The 22,619-nt window shown below is 35.3% G+C and overlaps 3 protein-coding genes, 1 non-coding gene and 1 pseudogene across 5 annotated transcripts; 2 read left to right on the forward strand and 3 right to left on the reverse strand.

Annotated features, from left to right (window-relative positions):
• LOC140978960 (vacuolar protein sorting-associated protein 2 homolog 3-like) lies at positions 1 to 3,322 on the reverse strand. Its single transcript, XM_073444246.1, has 10 exons — positions 3,182 to 3,322; positions 2,965 to 3,009; positions 1,800 to 1,834; positions 1,661 to 1,711; positions 1,430 to 1,534; positions 1,279 to 1,350; positions 993 to 1,064; positions 806 to 886; positions 431 to 466; positions 1 to 346 (listed from the first exon to the last, which is right to left on the reverse strand). The coding sequence occupies exons 1-10, from the start codon at positions 3,288 to 3,290 to the stop codon at positions 236 to 238; spliced, it is 717 nt and encodes a 238-aa protein (XP_073300347.1). The 5' UTR covers positions 3,291 to 3,322; the 3' UTR covers positions 1 to 235.
• Positions 3,323 to 5,022: 1,700 nt separating this feature from the next.
• On the reverse strand, positions 5,023 to 5,183 carry LOC140980015 (U1 spliceosomal RNA). The gene has a single exon (XR_012175846.1). It is a non-coding gene; the product is annotated as a U1 spliceosomal RNA (small nuclear RNA).
• Positions 5,184 to 5,858: 675 nt separating this feature from the next.
• On the forward strand, positions 5,859 to 8,162 carry LOC140978961 (uncharacterized). 2 transcript variants are annotated; one of them, XM_073444248.1, is made up of 3 exons: positions 5,859 to 6,040; positions 6,146 to 6,575; positions 6,985 to 8,162. In XM_073444248.1, exons 2-3 carry the CDS (start codon positions 6,156 to 6,158, stop codon positions 7,741 to 7,743), a joined length of 1,179 nt encoding a protein of 392 aa, XP_073300349.1. In that variant the 5' UTR covers positions 5,859 to 6,040; positions 6,146 to 6,155; the 3' UTR covers positions 7,744 to 8,162. The 2 variants fall into 2 exon arrangements, with proteins under 2 accessions (XP_073300349.1, XP_073300348.1); XM_073444247.1 differs by having other exon boundaries at positions 5,859 to 6,575.
• Positions 8,163 to 11,683: 3,521 nt separating this feature from the next.
• On the reverse strand, positions 11,684 to 21,334 carry LOC140978962 (transmembrane emp24 domain-containing protein p24delta9-like). Its single transcript, XM_073444249.1, has 4 exons — positions 20,914 to 21,334; positions 12,668 to 12,877; positions 12,121 to 12,197; positions 11,684 to 12,012 (listed from the first exon to the last, which is right to left on the reverse strand). The coding sequence occupies exons 1-4, from the start codon at positions 21,130 to 21,132 to the stop codon at positions 11,868 to 11,870; spliced, it is 651 nt and encodes a 216-aa protein (XP_073300350.1). The 5' UTR covers positions 21,133 to 21,334; the 3' UTR covers positions 11,684 to 11,867.
• Positions 13,344 to 16,278, forward strand: LOC140979497 (uncharacterized; annotated as a pseudogene).
• Positions 21,335 to 22,619: the final 1,285 nt, after the last annotated feature.

Raw genomic sequence — 22,619 nt, forward strand, 5'->3', positions numbered from 1 at the left:
AAGCATGTTTGATTTTAATACGCTTTAGACAGCAAAGCTAATAATAATATGAATAGAGATTTAAATAGTTTGCAACTCGATTCTATTCGACCTATAAGCATGGAAAAATTGTGGCCTTAAAACAGATGGAAGAAAGAAGGAATTATTTACACAACTACCACGGTAAAGGGGAAAAAACACACTTAGGCTGGTCAAGAAGCAATACAACAAATAACTTTCCAGGCTGCTGCAGCTCTCAAGGATTTCTGAGGGCCGCCAATCTCTTCTCCAGTTCATCAATGTTTGAAATGCCAGCGGCCTCGGTGTTAATCTTCCCCGCGATTTTACCTTCTGGAGCAGCTGACAACTGTTGATAGTTCAGAAACTAGATTAGCTTGATCGTAGATGCAAACACTTGAAATTACAGAAAATGTTTCTTAAAGATACGAACCTGTGAGGCGACATTCACACCGATTTCATCCAGCACCTGGAAAAGTTTTTGCAAATCAAGTGAAGATGCATAAGCAAGAGAAAAATAAACCAAATTCTCTGGCAGACATTGATGAAAAGAATTTGAATTTTGATCTAAAATACTCCAAGCCAATAACATTAGTAACTTCCAAGGGCAGGCCGTTTTCAGGAATTAGTGCAATAAGTTGAGGATGACAAAACAGTTGAATGAGTGGTTGATGGATATGAAACTCCAGAACCATCATTAGAGAGCCTCATGCCAAGACTTCTTTTGAAATGGATCACATCTGGTTAATAAATCAGCCAACATAATCACAAAAAATATAAGCTTTACTCAGGAAAAACAAATATTTACTTGATTTGTCAACTCGTCTGTTTCCTCTTCGGCCTCATCATCGTCTAAAGCATCATCTATGGCATCTGACATCATTTCAGTCTGAAAGAGAAAAAAAATGGCAGGGGAAAGTTGATAACAATTTTGAATGAATTTATGTACGCATGTTCGTAACACAGTTTGGTAAAATGAATTGATTCAAACTTACAGTCATATCCATTTGTGCTGATTGTTTTTGAAATTCTTGAATCACTTTCATTTGCTTCGCAGGGGCCATTTGCTGCCAGTACATGTGATCAAAATTAAAACAAAGAGAAATCATAGATCACATTAGGGAATAGCTCAACTAAATAAAACTACACAACACACACACAGAGACAGATGTGTATGTGTTTTCTAAAAAGGGATCGTGAGTGGTTTACATCAGAAATAATTTGATATTAGTGAACCGGAAAAAAAGAAGATAGGATTCCATGAAAAGTTGAGGGTTTTGCCTTATTCATGGCCGCCATTGCTTTACTGGCACCTTTCATACCGACAGCAACAGAAGATTGAGCAGACATTGCCTGCGAAGGGACAAATAAACTAGTTGTTATCCTTACTAAAACAAAAGAATACAATCATTATGATTATCTAACATCTTACCTGGGTATGAGTCGCAATGCCCCTCATTTGAGCTCGACTACCTTGTAAATTGGCTATTTGTTGACGAAGCCGGACCAATTGGCGAGCAAGAACTTTAGTTGCTGCCTGCAAGGCAAGAAAAAAAAAAGGCAGGGACAGTGAAAGATAGGAAAAGCATTTCAAGTAATCTCTTAAAAGTCACTCGAGTATTCATGTAATATTTATCAAATATGCAATCCAAGTGTTATGGACCTCATTCCCCGTTTTAGCAGTTCTCTTTATCTCAGCAACAAGTTTCCTTTCCTGAAACACCAAACATGAATTTAATCTATTCCATTTTTACGAAAATGAGGAACCGTAATGCGAAAAGACACCAAGAATCTTGGATTACCTCCAACTGCAATGTATGGATTTCCCTCTCGATACCTGAATCAAAATCACAGATCCAAAATAGCATATGTCAACTCAATAGTCAACACACAGTTTTTAAGGGAAAAGTTAAAGTGCAAAGTGAAACTTCTGTTCATAATATAAGAATTCAAAACAAATTGTTCGTTCTAACCCCTGCACAAACCAATGCAACAATCAAGAATTTCACATAGGTCAATCCAGTCAACAATTGGCACCAGGAAAATTACAAACAACCATTAATTTTTTGATTTACATATGAAGGATGGGCATCACTTGTTTCGAATGCAAAGGAAACATGGATTCCGATTTCCATTAAGGGTTGAATTAGTAACTCATGTCTTTAATAAACTCTAGTTCGGCATATTAAGGGAGGTTACTTCATGTTTCTTTAAATCTAGCTTTTACCTTTACATAAAGCCAAAAAAAGCCACTTTAGGTCTTACAATTCATCTATTTTACTAGCACTTCCAAACTAGAGGTATAATCAAGTTGAGTTGAGCTCGAGTAGCATCTCAACTTGAGAAAAAGGAAAAAAGCTACTGGAGCTTGAAGTTGATCAAGTAGTGCTTCTGCGTGTTTGAACTCGACTTTATTTACAAATAAGCTCTTTAAACTTTCTAAAATTGATTATTGAAGTATGTAAATGCAGCAAAAAAAGTAATTTAATTCATAGTAGAAAAAAGTAAAAATAATTTATCGTGTTCCAGTACTCAAAGAATACTCAATCCAGAAATAACAAAGCTTGAGCTTGGGTAGAGAGAGTATCCGAGCAACTCAAGTTCAACTTAAATGCCTGGGCTCAAGTTGAACTTTGACTGAGCTGCTAGAGCTATATTGCAGTCCTAATCGTAACACAAAACTACGTGTTTGATTCTAAAAGCGCTAGAAAAATTCCAGCTTGGTGCCAATTTGGATAAAGAAACTATCTTTAAAACAAATTTGCAAAGCAGATCAATTGTTTCTTTCACAAAATGCAGAATCAGTTTAGTGGTTAAATTTTCATCTACGGGAGCTCGCAGTATCAATTTGCTTCGCAACAAAAACAACAGAACAGCGCTATCAAAATAAGATCAAACTGATTTCGGAAAGCAAATTTTAGAGGAAAATTACGAGCAAAGAGATCACAAAATTCGGAAAACAAACACCTCTAGTGGCATTGGCCATTTCCCGTTTACTCTCCCGAAGCGCCTCTGAATCAAAGCAAAACCCACAAACAGATAACAAACAAAATCGATAGTCAATTACTCCAGCAGTCAACACATCAACAATTGACCATGAATTTAAAGAATATTCAAGTAAACAACAATTTCTTGCAGAACGTGATATTAATAACAAATATACGGGAAAAAACATAACAGAAACCTTTGGCCGTGGGCTTTTTGGAGAAGATGTTCATGTTTCGATTGCCACAAAGTTTGTAGAGTTTCAAGAAATTATATTTGGACGCAACTATATATGTGTATATATACATATATATGTTGGCGCTGAAATGGGATAATGGTAGTTGAGTGTAAATGAATTGAATTGAATATTTTAAAAAAAATATAAGGCTTAACTTTTTTTTTTATTTATTTTTTCCTGAGTTTGAATCTAAAATAAGTTCGATTAGGATCGAAATAATATTCACTAGTTATTCGAACTATTGTTCAGAATAGATTTGAAAATGATGATTCGAAATTCGAAACGTCCGAAAGATCGAAATGTGTGTGTATGTGTGTGTATATATATATATATATAATTATATTATAATAATAAAATAATAAGACTCGCGATCGGCTTGCGAACTGTTGAACAAAATAATTTTGCTTGAGTTCGGCTAAAAAAAAGTGTTCAAGTTCGGCTAGAGTTCGATGAATTTGAATACGAATCAAATATTTATCAAGTCAACTCAAAAAATTTGTGAATCGATTCGTTTACAACCTTAGAATAAAAAGACGGATAATCATATGTTCTTCGAATTTTATAATATTATGATTTTCAATTAATTAATTAAATTGACTCCTATAGTTTCGGATACTTTAACATTGACTCCAATCAGTTTTATTTATTTATATTTTGGGAATGAACAAGTTTTAGAAAATCCAGTTTTTTCGTTTCAGCAATCAGATAAAAATTTATTGAACCGTTTTATTAATTTTAGAAAAAATATTGTTTATTATTTTCATATAAAATATATCATTAATCGCATAAATAATTATTTTGCCTATATAATCCATTTAAAAAAAAAGTCTTTTTAAGTTTAAAAGATACTATTATTTCCGTGATAAAATAAAGTATAGAGTGGGTCTCATGTGAGACCGTCTCACGGATTTTAATCTGTGAGACGGGTCAACCCTACCCATATTCACAATAAAAAATAATACTCTTAGCATAAAAAGTAATACTTTTTCATGGATGATCCAAATAAGAGATCCGTTTCACAAATACGATTCGTGAGACCGTCTCACACAAATTTTTGCGTAAAGTATAACATTATGGTTCAAATATAAATTTGATGGGATATATGTCTTTCCAAGTAAGTTCACTGCATTTATGAGATCATAAAACATTTTACTTTTCCTTGTCAATTTTTTTTTAAAAAAAAGATTTTAAAATGTAATAGATTATTAAATTTTCTCGGTGATTTCTTTGAAATTTTGTTTGATAAATATTATGAATTGTAAGAACGTCCATAAATTAGAATATGTGCACAACTAAAAAAGAAGAAGAAGAAGAAAACAATTTAACATGTAATTTTGAAAAATATTTTAAATTTCGATTAAAATAATGTATGAAACTTGGACACTAACAAGTTTAATTAGAGTTAATGTAATTTTAATAGCTTGTGAATTTCTCTTTTCATGAACTTATTATAATACCAAAAAAAACATGAATTTTCTTCAATATTTGTTGAATTTTCTAATTTATTATTTGATCAATACCATCAACAAACTATAAAATTTGGATTCTCATTATTTTTCATTTTTAAGGAAAACAAAAGAAAAATCATATAAATTAAATGCTTGAAATTATCTAATCTAATATAAAAACATAATTGAAAGATTGAATAAGTAGTAAGATTGAATTAAGAGCGTGTTAGTCTAAACGGTACCATTTCAACTAGCTTGAATTTTATTAGAGTAAATTATTAATTAATTAATTATTAATTATTAATTGACAAAATTGAGACTAGAATGACAGGGGCCTAAATTGAGACTAAATTGGCAGAGGCCGCGCGAACGCAGGCCCCTTCTAACACAAATTATGACGTAGGCTCGACCACTTGGGCCGACCTTAGGCGGACGCCCTTTCAAAGTGCAATGAAAGTCGCCAACCTAGACCATGGACCTTCATGATCACCCATTGATCCCGTCCAGGTAAGTATGGAACAAGATGCATTCCCCTATCTATTTATAGTGCTAATCGGCTCTCATATTCTTTCTCTCCCGATGTGGGAACCTGAACATCTGTTGAAATTGTTGATCCGCTGGGCATTGGGAATGTGAGATTAATAATAATAATAAAAATATTTTATTTCACGAATATATATACAATTATATACTCACTTTTAAGAATAATAATGGTTCAACAAAATAGTAGCTCAATAATTCTTGAGAAATCGGTTCTCTTAGTAAAAATATTTCCAAACGTTTTATTTTATTAATATGATCAATTAATCGGATAATTTCTCAAGAAATTTAGAGATAATAAATTATTTCAAATTTTAATTACACCAAAAAATTATCAAATTGGATTATATCATATTTTTGTGAGTGAGACGGGTCTCGTAAGGGTTTTTGTAATAAAAGTAATAGTCAATATTAGAAAAATATTAGGAAGAGAAAATTTATGTTTTTATAAACACGTAATATATAAAAATAAATATTTACCATACATGAAAATTAAAATGGATATATATATTTTTTAATTTGGATTTATAATTCGACATATAAATTATAAATTGTAATTATTTATTCAAGTTGATCGAATGGAGATTTGTTGGGTCAACCAATATTTCCAAGACTGCCTGTTTGGGCCCAAAGATTTAGTCCCAACTTCTTCTCATCTCTCCTCCACTTTTCCGAACAAAATGTGAAAACCTGAAAACTCTACAATGGGATAAGAACACGTTTCAATTTCATGTTGCCTTTTCAGCAATTCTTGGTTTGGTAGAGGAATTCAGATATACGATTTCTTCGTAATCTGGAAGAACCAATTTACTGAATTGTTGTTTTTGAACTGGTGTATCCATTATTGAGCTGTTCTTGAATTGGTATTTGTTTGTAGTATGCAAGAAGCGATTTGTTCGATGGCTTGTTTTACCTGTAATTCACTTCCTTTGCTCAGCCACATTCGCATGCATAACCAAAATTTTGTGGGCATTCATGACTTTCCGTCATTGGTAGCTTCATTGTTTCAAGACCCTTCAGCATTTAGAGGAAAAAGGTCCAGTCTTTATCAACCGTTGGCTTTTAGTCGCATTAATGGAGTGGAGGGTGGTGGGAAATATCAGGAAGAAGTGGAGAAGAAGAAATTTAAGTGGGTTGCAAGAGGTTTCGATTCTACCGAGGAGCAAAGACAGGCTATTTCTCAACTTCCATCAAAGATGACCAATAGGTGCAAGGCGTTGATGAAACAAATCATTTTCTTTTCAATGGGAAATGGGAGTGTTCCTGCTATGTTGGATGCTTGGGTTAAGAGTACGAAGCCGCGAAGAACTGATTGGCTTTCGATTCTCAAAGAACTGGAGAGGTTAAATAATCCATTATTTTTGGAGGTATATATCCATTCTTGGATGCTCTGATTTTGGTTTTTCGCCGGAGAATGGTGTTTGATATGCTAGGTACCAAACACTAGGTGATTATTCATATGATCAGATTAGACTCTGCGTATTTGCTTCTGTGGTTCGCTGTGCCGTTTTTGTGAATCGTATTTTGGATGCTATGCCTTTTAGGTTTTTCTATATTGTTAACTGGTTAGTTCTGCAATTTTGACAAGCCAAGTATCAGTTGGGTAAAATTTCTTCAGATATTATGATGGTGGTGTTCAAGTCTCAGCAAACCACAATAAGTACTTAAATTTAAATAATTTTCGATATACATAGTACGGTCCTGCACTTTATGGTTGGTTACACAAAGTTATGCATCAGGATGTTGACTATCATGTTTTTGTTTTTCTATTTTAAGATACTGGAACATGGTCTAGCAGAAGAATCATTCGAAGCTAATATTCGTGATTATACCAAGGCAATTCATTTTTGTGCGAAGGAAAACCGGTTGTTAGATGCCGAAAGATTGCTGTTAGCCATGAAAACCCAAGGCTTCATCTGCGACCAAGTCATCTTGACTGCGCTAGTTCACATGTATAGCAAGGCTGGTAATCTCAAGCTAGCTCAAGATTCATTTGAAGCGATGAAATTTCTCGGTGTTCCATTAGACAAAAGGTCGTATGGTTCAATGATCATGGCCTATATCAGAGCCGGAATGTTCCACGACGGAGAGAGTTTACTAAGAGAAACAGAAGCTAAAGAAATTTTCGCTGGAAGAGAGGTTTATAAAGCATTGCTGAGATCATATTCCATGGCTGGTGATAGCCATGGGGCTCAGAGAGTTTTCGATGCTATCCAATGGGCTGGTATCACTCCCGATGACAAGGTCTGCGCGCTTCTGATAAATGCTTATGTTGTCTCGGGAATGACACGTGAAGCTCGTATTGCATTCGATAATATGAAAAGAGCTGGTCTTGAACCTAATGACAAATGTGTGGCATTGGTGTTGGCTGCTTATGAGAAGGAAAACAGACTGAGTGAAGCGTTGGATTTTCTGACTGAACTGGAAAGGGCGAGTCTTGTACTTGGAAAAGAAGCTTCACAGTTACTTGCAAAGTGGTTTCGAGGGTTGGGAGTCGTGGAAGAAATCGAGCTTGCGCTGAGGGATTTTGTTTGAGGGAGTTGTGGAAGAAAGGTACCGATTTTCTCCAGGTTTTTTGACGTCCCTTGGAATGTTGAGATGTTTTGTTCCTTGAACCGTCCATGAAACACGGGCAGACCTAACCGGGGAAGTCATCGCCCCCATAAAACCAAGTTCCTGATGCATCTTGCACAAAACAATCTGTTGAGATCATGCTCTGCTAATCTTTCTGCTTTTATATGGCAATCAAAATGGTGAAAACATTTGAGACAGATCCCTTTGTATTTTCTCAATAGAAGGCAACACTATCCATTTCAAAGTCATAGAGATTGGTTTCTAAAATAGCCTTAGTTGTATTACACTATATTCAGGTCGTATAATATATAGATAAAATAATGATTTATAACTCTTATATTTTATAAAACTTGAACCAACATCGAATAATTCTTTTGTCATTTGACAATCGGACTCCGCTCCATGTGGCGGCTATCCATGGTTGGATCGATATTGCCAAGTGTCTTTTGGAGTACGAAGCTGACGTTAACGCCGAAGATTGAAGGAAAAATACAGTGAGATTTAGTGTCACATTCGCACATTTATACGCTTGTATTGTATGTATGCGTGACTGATTGTTGATTTCATGAGTTAGCGAACACGATTATATCTGTTGATTTGTTTTTAAGTGTGGTTATTTTTTTCCATTGGTTTCATAATGACTGCTGAGTTGATGCGCACGTTCTCTCTGCAAGAATTTGAGAAATCAGTCTTTTTTGTTTGGTGCGATTTTATGTCGCGTGTATTCAGCTCTTCATCCAAGAAAATGTGGGCGTAGTTTTCTGAGATTTCCTTTTTTCTTTGCTATTGTTTCAGCAGAGAAGTTTGATTTTGATGAGAAACACAAACTTTTAATGACTTATTCTTAAATTGCATTTCAGCTCAACTTAGCAAGAAAACTAACTCGTTCCACTAACTGGTGGTATCCGGCATAGTGGTGTGAGTGAGATTTTTTTTTCCATTAATGGCTGACAAGGTTGGTGAAGCCTAAGTTGATTTAATTTAAAATTGGAGTTTTTAGATATCTTGGAAGTCACGTGGAGCATTCCTGGTCTTTTAACATGCTATGTTCATGAAGTACAATCACGAATTCATATCCGAGAACAGCCCTGTAAAGTTGTGATGGACATTAGCTATTTTTGTGCTACCTAGTACGTCAGAAGAATCCATCTGGGTCTCAAAGTTCTTATCCAGGTACTTGAAATTGCAAGGCAGTCATGCTAAATTTGTGTGACAAGAGTTGTAGCATTAGATTTTTTCTTCAATATTTGATAGCGAAATGTCAGTAAAATATGGTTTCAAATAGTACTCACTGCTACCGTGGAGGCTTTTTTCCCCTCATAAGGAACAAAAGGATTAGTGCAATAGCAAATAATTGGGAATAACATTTTCAGAACTCATGCATGTGTTATGATGGCACAAAATACAGAATCTCCAGACAAAAGTTCATTTAGAACATTATCTTTCATTTGGAAATTAGAATTATTGTATGTTTTTTTTACCTATAATTTACATACAGTGGTATAGTTTGAGAGGTATATCAAAAAGCTCGTGTATAACACAGACTGTTTTCTTCAAGATCGAGATGTTTTAACTTTTATGAGAATACTTCTTCAGTATAAGTCAGATGCTCCGATTTTTTCTGCACAACTATGAGTTTTAACTTTATGACTTTTAGTTTCACTTAAGTTTAACATTGCCATTTATTGTTGTATCTGAACAATATAGATAGATGAAGCGAATATGAAGATTTCCACTGTACAAGTAACTTCTTTCCAGTTTTGCACAAAATATTACCTCACTCATTATCTAGTGTACAATATACTGAAGCTTCAAGCAGAAAATGCTTTTTAAAGTGTGGAGTTGAACCCAATGGTCGAGTTTTTGAGATGATTTTAATTAAGTGTAAACTTTGTTTATAATATTTGCAATTAATTACGGTTCCATAATTACTGCTAACTTAGAAACTAAAGCATGCCATTCATTGATTAGATAAATGTACACAACATATTGTTGTATCGAACTGGTTCATGGGTTAAACATTTGTGATGTGGTAGTTAAATTCAGCATGGAGACTCCTGTTCTCGCTAATGGAACTGCATCTTGTCATCACGTGCATGCTGGCGCACGAATAAAAACTTAATATTTCCGCAAATTTTTACTCATTGCTGTGGAATTGACCATAGCCTGTGATGGAGAATCCATCTGTTTTCTGTTCTACATTAGCATCATGTCTTCTTTTATTATTTGTCAAACAGCCTTTAGCTGATGCTGAAGGAGCTAAAAGATTTGGCGTGATTGAATTATCGAAGTCTTATGGAGGTTTATCTCATGTAAGCTCCTCTCGTCTCATTTGCATTCTGATGGAGACTGGACTAGTACTAGAATGCTTTGTCGTTATACTGTCTTGGATTTCCTTCTCATTTAGAGAAGAACTCTGAACTTTAGGCACATTACAGGACCCAAATGGGAGTCATTTTGAGCCAAGGCCTGTACCATCTCCACTACCGAATAAGTGTGACTGGGAGATTGACCCTGATGAGCTGGACTTTCAAATTAAGTTCTTGTGGGGAAGGTCTGAATTTATTTGCAAAATATGACTTATATCCTCGTTGCTAGTCAATAACGTTGTTGATCATTCTTCTTCTAGCTCATGGAAAATTCACTAATAAGATAACATGGCTCTCTTCATATGAAAGAAGTCAAAGGCTTGGCATTTTCTACTTGTTCAACTATAAAATACAGAGGTTTTGCAATTGCAATCTTCATGCTGGGGTTTTGTTTTTAATTTTCAGCAAGTAGAACAATTCTAATGAGGCATTATGTCACCTGTTTACATTCACATCAACCCTACTTGGATCTGAGGCTTTTGTTAGTTCATTTCTTTGTTTTGTAAATTTATATGATTTTGTTTGCCTTATCTTGCAGTATGGTTCTGAGTGTTTTTCCACTTTGTTTCTACGAAGTGCAAGCTTTTTATTATGTTTCCAACTTTTTTTAATTCATCAATAGTTGTTTGTTGTTACTCGCTACGTCAACTGCATGTAATGTTCTGCATATTCATTTGCAAAGCCCATTGTTGCCGATGGCAGCTATTATTTGTAGGGCTCTTTTGGTGAGATACGAAAAGCTTGTTGGAGGGCAACACCAGTAGGAAAAAAATGGAGGAGAGCAAAGTTGGTGGGATTATGAGAATCGAAAAATCAAGATTCCTTCCTTTCGTTTCAACTCTGTGAAAACAGAGACAGGACAGCTAAATTTCTTACTTAAATCACCAACAGGGTGATACCTACGCTGCTTTATTATTGTTCTTTTACTAATTTTCCTTTATCAGCCTCAGGTCAATGCATCCATAAATTGGGCCAATGTAAAATTTTGGCATCAAGGCCTCTAATATCACGGTGCCGGCTGCCTCTGTGCTCTTTTAAGGAGTTTTGAACTTATGACGTACTCAGTTTTTTCTTAATTTCCCAGTTTTAGCTTCATTTCTTTCTCAATTTGTTTAATACATCTGATAATTTATTCCCAGTCTTGATTCTGTTTTTGCATTGTTCTCATCATTAAATTCCATCATCGTCCTTAAAACACAAGGTTGTAGAATCTAATTTGGATGAGGATGTAAGATACTGACCATCTGAATTACAGAAGAAATGCTTCAATAAAAGTTATGGCATATATAATCCAGCAACCAATTTTATATATATTTGAAAATATAATTTGTTATATAAAACTTTTATGCATAATGATAAGCTTTTTCTACCAAATATTATTTATATTTAGGTCTCTTTAGACGATCTCACGAGAATATAATTACGTATTCTATTCTATGTCTATGCCTTGTCACTTCCCAAACATGAATCTGCAGCATTGACAACAAGAAGAAGAGAAATATTGACGATGTGCACTATAAAAAAATCAATCAAAAAAATAAACATTTCCATTACTGTCCATTCATTTTTCCTCACCAAAATGTGTAAAAATGGCTTCCTAAATAACATCAGTTCTCAACTCAATCAAACTTTACTTTAAACCTTATCGCATTGAATAGAAAACGTAAGAACCTAAGCTCGTGGAAAATTGTACTGCTAAAGCGACTCGGAACTACATCAAATAAGCTTCTTCTTTTCAAAGAACGATTTCAAATGCCATAGCTGCAGCCCTGCTACAGATGAGCAAATGAAAAGCGAAAGAATGCTCAACCAAGCCATTTTGGAGTTTGTAGATCTGTTAAGCTCCTGCATCTCTTCTTCCCTGCGATCAAGACCGAATGTACGAGAGATATCGTGGAAATATGAATAACACGTCACTTGTTGAGTGGAAAGAAATCATAAACTTCTTTGAGGGTCTTGAAAGACTTACCTTTCACGTAGGAAAAACATCTCATCGTGAATGGATTGGACAGTATCAAACATTTTCTTCAACTCTAATTCCATCGACTAGTGGCGAGAAAACAAAAAAACGAAAGGGAAGGTCTTAAGTTTCAACACACAATCGAATTGATGAAGTTCGGTAAAAATAGTCGCCTAGATTAAATCAAGCATTTCAATCTCTTTTCCCACAACATTTTATCCTCACTCTTAGATTTTTTAAAATAGTTATTCATTTAATTCACATTTTATCACTTCCAAAAATACACAACTCTCACATCATACTCGGCACAAAACACAACGTTTTAAAATTTTAAAATACATTGATCTCATATATGAACCCTTTGTTAGGCAATTTTCTCCTAACAATATCAAGCATGCATTAAATCCCATAAAATATTGTTCATTGATAAAAACCAGACAAGGCCATAGAGTTCCAACTAACAACTTGTTAGGACACACGTATAAAACATGACTCTGACTCAAGAATATGAGTAACCATGACAAAGCATGAGGATGGATGAAACATAACTACTTACTTCAATAGAACCTTTCTTGGCAACATTTGTCCAATCCTTGGCGGCAACACCAGATTTCCAATCAAAGTCAACGGTGATGGTAGTTGATGGTTTGTTATCAGCGGCAAAAAAACAAGACATGTAATCACCTGCCTCGGTGGCTTGAAATGCAAAACTACCCTCATGGACATGGTCTGAATAGTGATAACTATTGCCATATGACGACGTCACCTTCAATTCCAACAAAATAAAGACAAAATTCTTGTAACTCAGCGTCTATCACCAAAAACAAATGAAATTCTTGAGCAAAACTCAATCAAAAGCTGTTTTCTAAGCCAAAAAGCATTGAAAGAAATAACAAATTTACCAAATAATTCTGAAAGATAGATGCTTATAAGGTTATGCCATTGAAAGTAAACTGCAGTCTGCAAAGAGCAAAAGTACTCCCCCAAATGTAATGTTATTTCTTAATCTAAGCACTAAAGCCATATTAAGACACAGTACAAAGCGAAAAGAACGTCTTCTATTATATGGATATGTTCCATTACAATTATTGGTAAATCTTCTTGTCTACAGAATATATAACACAAATGTAAAACTAAAAAGATATAACATTCTAAATAATGAACAATCTTCTAAACTCAAAAACCCTTTCACTCTGGGAGAGTAAATAGACTTGCAATGGAAGAAAAATTAAATGACAAAGCCAGAAAAAGGTAAAGAAGATATATCGTAACAATTTTCACTCCGATGAACAATCAACTAATTGTAAATGAATGTAAACAATATCCTTTTATTCCAAGATATAAGTTTTCAAATTTATTTTGAATGCTTGAGTCTCAATCGAATCCCATGAAATTATCATATAAAGATAAATGCTGTACTGAAATCTACAATCACCGATCGAAATTTCACAAGAATCAAAGTCGTAGCCGGTCAATCGAAACGTCGTCCTAGTTAATCTCGTCTCACCGCTAGAATGTAGAGGCCTACACCGGTGAAGCGATATGCAAGTAGAAACCAAAGGAGCTGCTCGAGAAAATCAACCTCCCCGAAGTCCTGCTCCCCCTAGACGATCTTGTTGAAGTCGGCTACAACTAAGTCCTCCGGATTCGTGTGGTTGAAGCAGAAGAAGAGCAAGATGCACGTCTTCCGTTCCATCGGCTGCAGCGTGTGGTACGACACCGAGGTCACGACGCTCGTCGGATGAAGAGGTTGACAGGTGTCAAGAGCAAGGAGCTTTTGATCTAGGTCATTATTTGTTATATTTCCACTCAGGACGGTAACATACAATGGTAACACTTAAATTATATTTTAAGTATAGTTATATGTTGTTTATGTGACATTTAGTATAAGGCATATCTTTATGACATACATCTTGAGCTCTATCGTTCTTGTTGACCAGTTATTATTGAAACCATAGTTAAGATTGATCAATCCCGTTGTTAGTGTAGCCATCGGGGTGAGCGCTGAGATCTTGATATCCAATTTTGTTTATTGTGTCCTTCCTATTATATATCGTTACAGCTGTATGGAGGTCGAGTTAGGGTGTTGATCAGCACAGCCTGGGATAATTCGTATACTTGGCAGGGCGGTTTAGCTGCATGACGATGTAGCCGTTGTGTGTTGTTCGAGTATTATTCTTGTTGATCGTATCGTTCATTTGGCTCCGTTTACACGTTGACATTGAGCCTTGTTCATGTATTTCACATTTAATCCATACTTATGTTTACGCCTGATTTATATTATTGTTATGTTTGTTGGACTGTTTCATACCAGAATCCTAACCTCAGTTGTTTATTGGGGGCTTCTGTGGTTGCTTTTGGTGCTGCAAAACCACCCGAGAGATCTACCATGGTGTCCAAAAGCAACCACAACAGCCTCCCAATAAACAATTGAGATTAGGATTATGGAATGAAACATTCCCACAAAAATAACAATAACATAAATCATGCATTAACACAAGTATGGATGAAATATGAAATGCATGAACAAGGTTCAATGTCAATGGGTAAACGGACGAACAATACGATCGACAAGAATAATGCTCGAGCAACACACAGGGGAGCTACATCGTCATGCAGCTAAACCGTTCTGCCAAGTATGCGAGGTATGCTAGGCCGTGCTAATCAACATCCCCAACTCTGACTCCATATAGCTGTAACGATATATAACAGGAAGGGCACAACAAACAGAACTGGATATCACAATCTCAGCGCTCACCCCAAGGGCTACACTAACAACGGGATTGATCAATCTTAACTACGGTTTCAGGTGTATCAATATAGGCCTATCAGCCACACTGATCCCGAGTTATACAACAACCAATGCCGAATAACAATGAATAACGGTAACTGATTAACAAGAATGATAGGGCTCAAGATGTATGTCATAATAGTATGCCCTAGACTAAATGTCATATAACTCAATAAGGCATTTAACAACTCAAACAATTCACATAAACAACAATAACAATATATAACTATGCTTAAAACATAATTTAAGTGTTACCGTTGTATATTACCGAACTGTAACACACATATACCAACAAACAACAATCGATGAACAACTTTAAAGCTCCTCGACCTAAAACACATAACAATAAGCCAAAAAATACCACATTTCACCGGAAGAAATCAACAAGAAGTTTGATCATCGCGACACGATTAAACGCCCAAAAATAGAAACCATGAAACTACATCCTGTTACAGTTCCAGATTCAGCACTTAGAGCATAAAATTTATATCTCACTCAATATTGACTCAAATCAATATCCGCCAATGGGAAATGAAAGAAAACTAAATTGTCTAAGTTTGTCCTATTGAAACCGTATTCAAATTCTCAATCGTTTTTGCAAAAAATTCATTGAGCTCACTATATTCATTATGTTCTCGGACAGATTCCCGCAGCAGAGCAGTTCCACAAAAAACACATAACTCTCTCAATCCTTGATAGATTTAAACGATTCTGGTCTCATTTCAAAGATAACTCATAGATCTACAACTTTCATTTGAACCAAAAGTCCAGAAACCGAATGCACAAAGGTCATATGCCCGAAATACAGTAGCTTTGCTACACACCTCAAACACATAATGTGGTTTTAACATATTTTGGTAGAAAATTCATATCAAATCTATTACTAACTGAAATTCGATTATTCCAGGGCCAAGGACAACTAACACAAAGCAATACAAGTTCTATTTAGGTCATTTCTACAAATTCCAGCTGTAAAAATCGTAGCAACAAGAGAAACAGCTTACCTAAACTGGACTAGCATTCGCGCAGAACAGAGCCTCGAACAGCAGCTTCGATCTAGCTGGATCCTTTCTCAAAATTTCTGATTTATGGCTTGAATCGAAGCTTAGGATGTTAGGAATACAACCCTTTAATAATTTTTAAGTTTCAACTTTGGACGGAGGAGAGGCAACTATTTTACGACAGCTGCTACTGTAGCTACGGGAATGGTTTGGGGGAGAAAATGATTATTTCTTTTCTCTTCCTTCTTCTTTAAGGCTGCGTTTGGTTGGAGGATAAAATAAACTAATGATTAGTATGTAAATGATAAAGAAAATGATTGTCGTAGAAATGTAATATATGGTGTAAAATAATATTATGTTTGATAAGATTTTTAAATGTAGGATAATTTTGAATTTTTGATGAAGGACAAAATTGCCCTTTCTTCTTTTTTTCTTCTTCCACTCCGGCGGCGGCGGTCCGGCGGTCGATCCGGCAGCGAAGGTGGCGGCGACGGTCCAGCAAAGTCGGTGCGGCCGGCGGCGGCGGCCGTATGCCGGCGTTGGCTGGTTCTCGGCGGCTGCCGGCGACGATCGGTTGGCAGTCGGAGGTGGTAGAGCCGGCAGCGGCGGTCGGCCGGCAGTGTCGGCAGATGCGGCGGTCGGCCGGCAGTGTCGGCAGATGCGGCGGCGGCGGCGGCGGTCGGTGGTCGGTGGTCGGTGGGCGGTCGTGGCGGGAAGTGGTGGTGAGTTTGGATATAGGAGAAGGGTAAAATTGGAAAAATAGGAAGGATTAAGATTTAGATAAATAATCCTAGGGGGTGAGGAGTGATTATTTTATCCCAGTTAATATAACTTAATCATTCATAGGAGTGATTGACTTGGTTAAATAAAAAACGTACCAAACATGAGATTAGGTGGGTTAAAAAACTATAAACCCAACTTAATCCCATATTAATATAGACTTGTGTGTAAGTATATTGTATGTATTTAATATTAATTGGTTACTAAAAATTGTAACTCAAGCCCAATTATCCCGATTTGTATTTATTTTGTTCTCATGTTTTATTTAAACTCTATATGTATTTTATATCGTTTAATTCCGATAATGTAAAATACATATTTTTTAACACACTTTCTAAATTTAATTGCCATAAATAATTATTTTAATTTATAATTTAATAATTATTTTAATTATGTCAAATTACCGGATAATATATTTTAGGGCCTTACATTTCTCCACCCCTTCAAACAAATTTTGTGCTCGAATTCTTGTTTATACACATACATCTTACACACGATACGAAAACAAGAATACAATACTAAGAATCAAACCTATATGGATAAGACGCTCTCAACTTATCCTCTGTTTCCCAAGTTGATTCTTTTACACCATGCCTCGACCACTAAACTCGCATAAGTGGTATAACTTTATCACGAAGAACTTTATCCTTGCGATCTAGAATACAATCTGAATACTCGGTATACGATAGAGAATGGTCAAGTTCAACCTCGTCAGGCTAAATCACATGAGATGGATCGGGCTCATACTTGCGCAACGTAGACACGTGAAACACATTGTGGATGTCCAACAACGATTGTGGCAAATCCAAACGAACATGCAAGTCCCAATACGCTCAACGATTTTATAAGGGCCTACGAATCGAGGTGACAACTTACCTTTCATACCAAAACGAACAACACCTCTAAATGGTGAGATTTTCAGAAACAAAAAATCTCCAACTTTAAACTCTAGAGGTTTCGGCGTTTATTAACATAACTAGATTGTCAATTCTGAGCCGCTTTCATTCTCTGTCGAATCAACTGAACTTTATCATGCATTTCCTGAACAATTTCAGGTCCAGTCAATTGCTTTTCACCAAACTCATCCCAACAGAGAGGTGATCGACATCGTCTGCCGTACAAAGTTTCAAAATGAGCCATACCAATAGTCACTTGGTACCGCTTCACAAGAAATTTGACATTCATCCGTCTTATTTTCCACCTGAAATATAGTAGTTTCTTAATTCAGCATGCCTCTGTCTCTTTTTACTTTATCTTCCTCGAAGCTAATATCTCTGCTGATGACAAGCTTGTGGACAGTAGGCTCCCACAAGTGAAACCCTTTTACTCCATCAGCATAACCTAAGAAGATACATTTTCAGGATTTCGAATCCAACTTCAATCTTTCTTGTTCATTGTACAGAACGTACACAGGACTTCCAAATTATGCAAATGAGAATAATCAACCGGCTTCCCATTCCATATCTCCATTGGAGTTTTCAGATCAATCACCACTGAAGGAGAACGATTGATAATATAACAAACATTTTTAACCGCTTCCACCTAAAATGACTTATCTAGACCCGCAGTCCTCGACATGGCTCTTGTTCTATCCAACAAGGTCATGTTCATCCGCTCTGCCACTCCATTCTGTTGAGGTGTGTAAGCCGTCGTAAACTGTTTTTTAATTCCCTCATGTTGACAAAATGCATCAAATTTGTCACTTGTATATTCTCCCCCATTGTCAGTCCTCAAACACTTGATTTTCTTTTCAGAATCAAGTTCAACCAGCGCTTTGAAATCTTTGAAGATTTGGAAAACATTTAATTTCTTCTTGATTGGATACACCCATCTCCTAGAGAAATCATCAATGAACGAGACAAAGTGTATCGCTCCTCCTAGGGATACAACCGGTGCTTGCCAAACATCCAAATGAATCAGCTTCGATATGCTTTTGCTTCAAGCAGTAGAAGTGTTAAACTTTAATCTTTGTTGTTTACTAGTAACATAATGCTCACAAAAGGGTTATAATACTTTTGTAAGTCCCGACAGCAGTTTCCGTTCTGAGAGAATTTTCAACCCTCGTTCTGACATATGTCTGAGCTTTCTGTGCCATAACATTGTTAATTATTCTTCTGAACTAATTGATGCAAAAGCTAGTTCCTCCTCTTTGTGTGTTTCTCCCAAAAGTACATACAGATTTGCAACAACTTTTTCCGCTTTCATAACCACAAGCGCACCTTTTACAATTTTCATGATCTCGTTTTCGATACGGGTTTTGCACCCGATATCATCCAGTTGCCCCAAAGACAAAAGATTTTTTTTCAGTCCTTTCACATGTCCTACTTCATGTATGATGTGAATGGTGTCATCAAACATTTTTATTTTGATAATACCGACCCCAGCGATTTCCAAAACATGATCATTTCCTATTAATACAAATATTTCTGAGACTAGTTCATAATGATCAAGCCATTTTCTCCGAGATGTTATGCGTCAATCGCTCCTGAATCAATAATCCATGTGTCACAAAATTTGTGTCTATCTTCTGCAACTGAAGTACTGGCCACATTTCCTTGAGAACTCTTCTCGATACTCGTACACTCTTTCTTGAAGTATCCTTTACCGTCACATTTAAAACAATAAATATTTTTCTTCATACTTCTCGACTTTGATCTAGCTCGTCTTTGGCTCCCACTGGAGTCACGGTCCATAAATCTTCCTCTTATCATCTGTAAGGCCTCGGCCTGCTTCGAAGTTACCAACCTTTCTTCCTTATTATTGCGCCGGTTTTCTTCTCCGAGAACCACAGTTAAGACATCGTCGAATTTTAGAGAGCCCATAAGAATATTGTTGGTTAATTTGATGATAAGTTGGTCATATGAATCTGGTAGACTTTGAAGTAGAAGCTCTGCGCGTTCATTTTCCTCTATTTTATGCCCCATAGAAGTGAGTTGGGCAAATAGAGTATTTAGTGTGTTGATATGGTCGGTCATCGACGAGGATTCCGCCATCCGAAAAGTATAATGTTTTCTCATTAGGAAAATCTTGTTATGTAGTGACTTGACATCATACATCTTGGTCAGAATATCTCAGATAACTTTTGCTGTTTTTATCTCAGAGATATTTGACAATACTTCGTCCGCTATAGCCAAGTGTGAATTGGCAACAACATTATCATTCATGTCATTCCACTTTCCATTGTCCGTCATTTCCACCGGTCTATCTCCAATAGCCGCCAAGCAATTCTCCTTTCTTAAAACTGCTTGTATCATTATTTTCCACAGCATAAAATTGCTTCTATTGAATTTTGTTATCTCGTACATGTTCGTCATTATGTCTATAACAATTTAGTAGACTAAACAAAATAATCCCGCCTTAATAAAAAATCTCAAAAAAAATATTTTCTGATTTGGAAGATCAGTCTAGGATGCAACTACATAGCATACTCAGAATTTGAAGAAATTTTAAACTAAGGCTCTGATACCACTTGTTGGTCCCACGTGAGGCAACTTGAGATAATAATATGAAAATAAAGTATAAAACTAGACACAGAGATTTACGTGGAAAACCCCTAAAAATTATTATAGTAAAAATCATGGATAAGATGAAAAGAATTCTACTATAATATTTGTGAGATTTTTGTTCTTCTGTATTAAGGGACTGTGTGCTTTCTTTAGAAACACAAGTGAGTGGTTGTTCCAATCATACCTTCATCGAGTTCTCTCATCTTATAGTATTTGAGTGCTTAGTTCTATGATATTTTTGATGTGTTTGTTCTCCTGTATTAAGAGATTGTGTGTTCTATTTGAAAACACAGTAAGTGGTTGTACACCATAAAATATCATAGTTGAATTCTTTTCATCTTGCTCGTGTTTTTTACCCTAATAAATTTCAAGGATTTTCCACGTTAATCTCGGTGTCCAGTCTTATGCTTTATTTTCATATTATTATGTCAAGCTGTCGCACGTGAGACCATCATCCACCGTTAAATTGAAGCCAGATTTAGAATTTGTTAAGCTGATTCAAGCAATACCGTGAGAAAATCTCTTGCATAATAAAGTTACCAAATGAATAGTTTGGCTAAACAGATGACATGCAAAAGATTCAACTCGCAACAAGCAAGATAATTTTTTTCCAGCAAACCCAGAAATCCATATACTAATCTAACCCAGGACGTAATCTCAACAAAACGAAAACTGAATCTTTATATAATAAAAAAAATCATAACTTTGGATAAATAAAACCTACCCGGACGGTAATTTTGTGGGAATCAGGCAAAGGATGACCCTCACTGGGATTCACAACATGATACTTTCCAACAGTCATGGAATTGCTCTTGATATCCTCGGCTATACATTTGGTGTGACCCGACTCCAGATCGAACCGTATCGATTCGACCGAAATGCAGAAAACCAGAATCAAAACTAGTAAAAGACTCTTTTTTTGGATTTGAATTTGAATATGCATATTTCGGAAGTAATATATCAAAATAACCAAGGTTTCAAAAAGATAATGCTCGTATATATCCTGGTATTTGTGAATCAAGGTGAAAGTGTGGATTGTACTTATATTTTTTCGGCCAAATTAATTGAACTGATTCTGGAAACTTGCAGGATGTGAAGACACGGGTAGAGTGGTTTAGGTTTCTTGAATTTAAGCTTTGTATTTTATTGTTTAGATCTTAATTATCCTATCCTTTTAAGCCATAATCAAACTATAAATCTGCAACTTCTTCATTTAAGAACCTTGATTATTTAATTTTTTTTTTACATAATATTACAATTTGCTTTTTTAAAATTATTCAATATGCCGGAAATAACTAGTTGATATATTAGTTTTAATTAATTTCGAAAAATATTCAATTTAGTTTTTAAATTGTCATTGTTTGTTTTTCATTTATCTATTTTGTTAAAATTGTGTTTTAATATTGTAAATTTGAGTTTTGTTGGTGTAGAGCCCAAATTTAATACACGTATAACTCATGTATTTATTTAATTATTAAATTATTTATTTAATTTGATTTTTTAAAATGAGTTTAGCGATGCATGATTTATAAAATTACATTATTTTAAATTAGTTATGTTTATGTGACGCACGTTAAAAATATTTTTCTCGAGTTTCTTGTTTCAGGCGATTATTCAAGGCGATATCGAGGAAAAGAGACCGACGACGCTTGTGACAATTTTAAATGTGGTATTTTATTTTAAGTTAAGATTTGGGGCGTTTTAATTAATTTATTAAGTTTCAGCATTGTAAAAGCCTAAATTATTTATTTAGGAATTTTAAAACTTTTAAAGTTTAGCAAGTGTGCATTTTATTTTTAATTAGAGGATTTTAGTAAAGTGGATATTAGTTTACCATTTTGATTAGCTTGTTAATGGGTTTAACATTTTAAATAGCTTGATTAATTATTTAATTAACAATTTTCTCCTAATTGCTCACTCACACACACGTTACACACACTCTCACACACTTACACATTTTTACACACACCAAAACCGATTAACACACACACATATTCCAATTCAGTTTTTTTTCATTATTTTGAGAGCAAACACTTAGGGTTCTTGAGAGATAGAGCAGCCGCTCCTTTCCCTTCATTTTCCAGCAAGTTTTCGGTGATTTTTATTGCAAGAAAATCGCTCCACGGTCGTCCCGTATCAAGCCTCGCACCGTCCCTGCTTCCGTATCGCCGTATCGTGAGTTTTTCACATCAAAGGCACATATATTCTATTTTTCCTGTGTCGATCATGTCATAGTTTGTGTTGCGATGTTTTTATGCATAAAAATCCATTTGGGATGTGCAAAGTTTGAGTAGAAACAAATTGGATCGATTTTGAAACGTTTTTGGATCTAAAATTTCATAATTTACTGTTCTTTTAAATACTGCGATTTTTTGGTCGTGTTTTTTGGAAAACTTTCAACATAAAAATCGTAGAACTTTTTAATACCTT

The sequence above is a fragment of the Primulina huaijiensis genome, chromosome 6, assembly GCF_012295235.1.
Source record: "Primulina huaijiensis isolate GDHJ02 chromosome 6, ASM1229523v2, whole genome shotgun sequence".
NCBI classification, from domain to species: domain Eukaryota; kingdom Viridiplantae; phylum Streptophyta; class Magnoliopsida; order Lamiales; family Gesneriaceae; genus Primulina; species Primulina huaijiensis.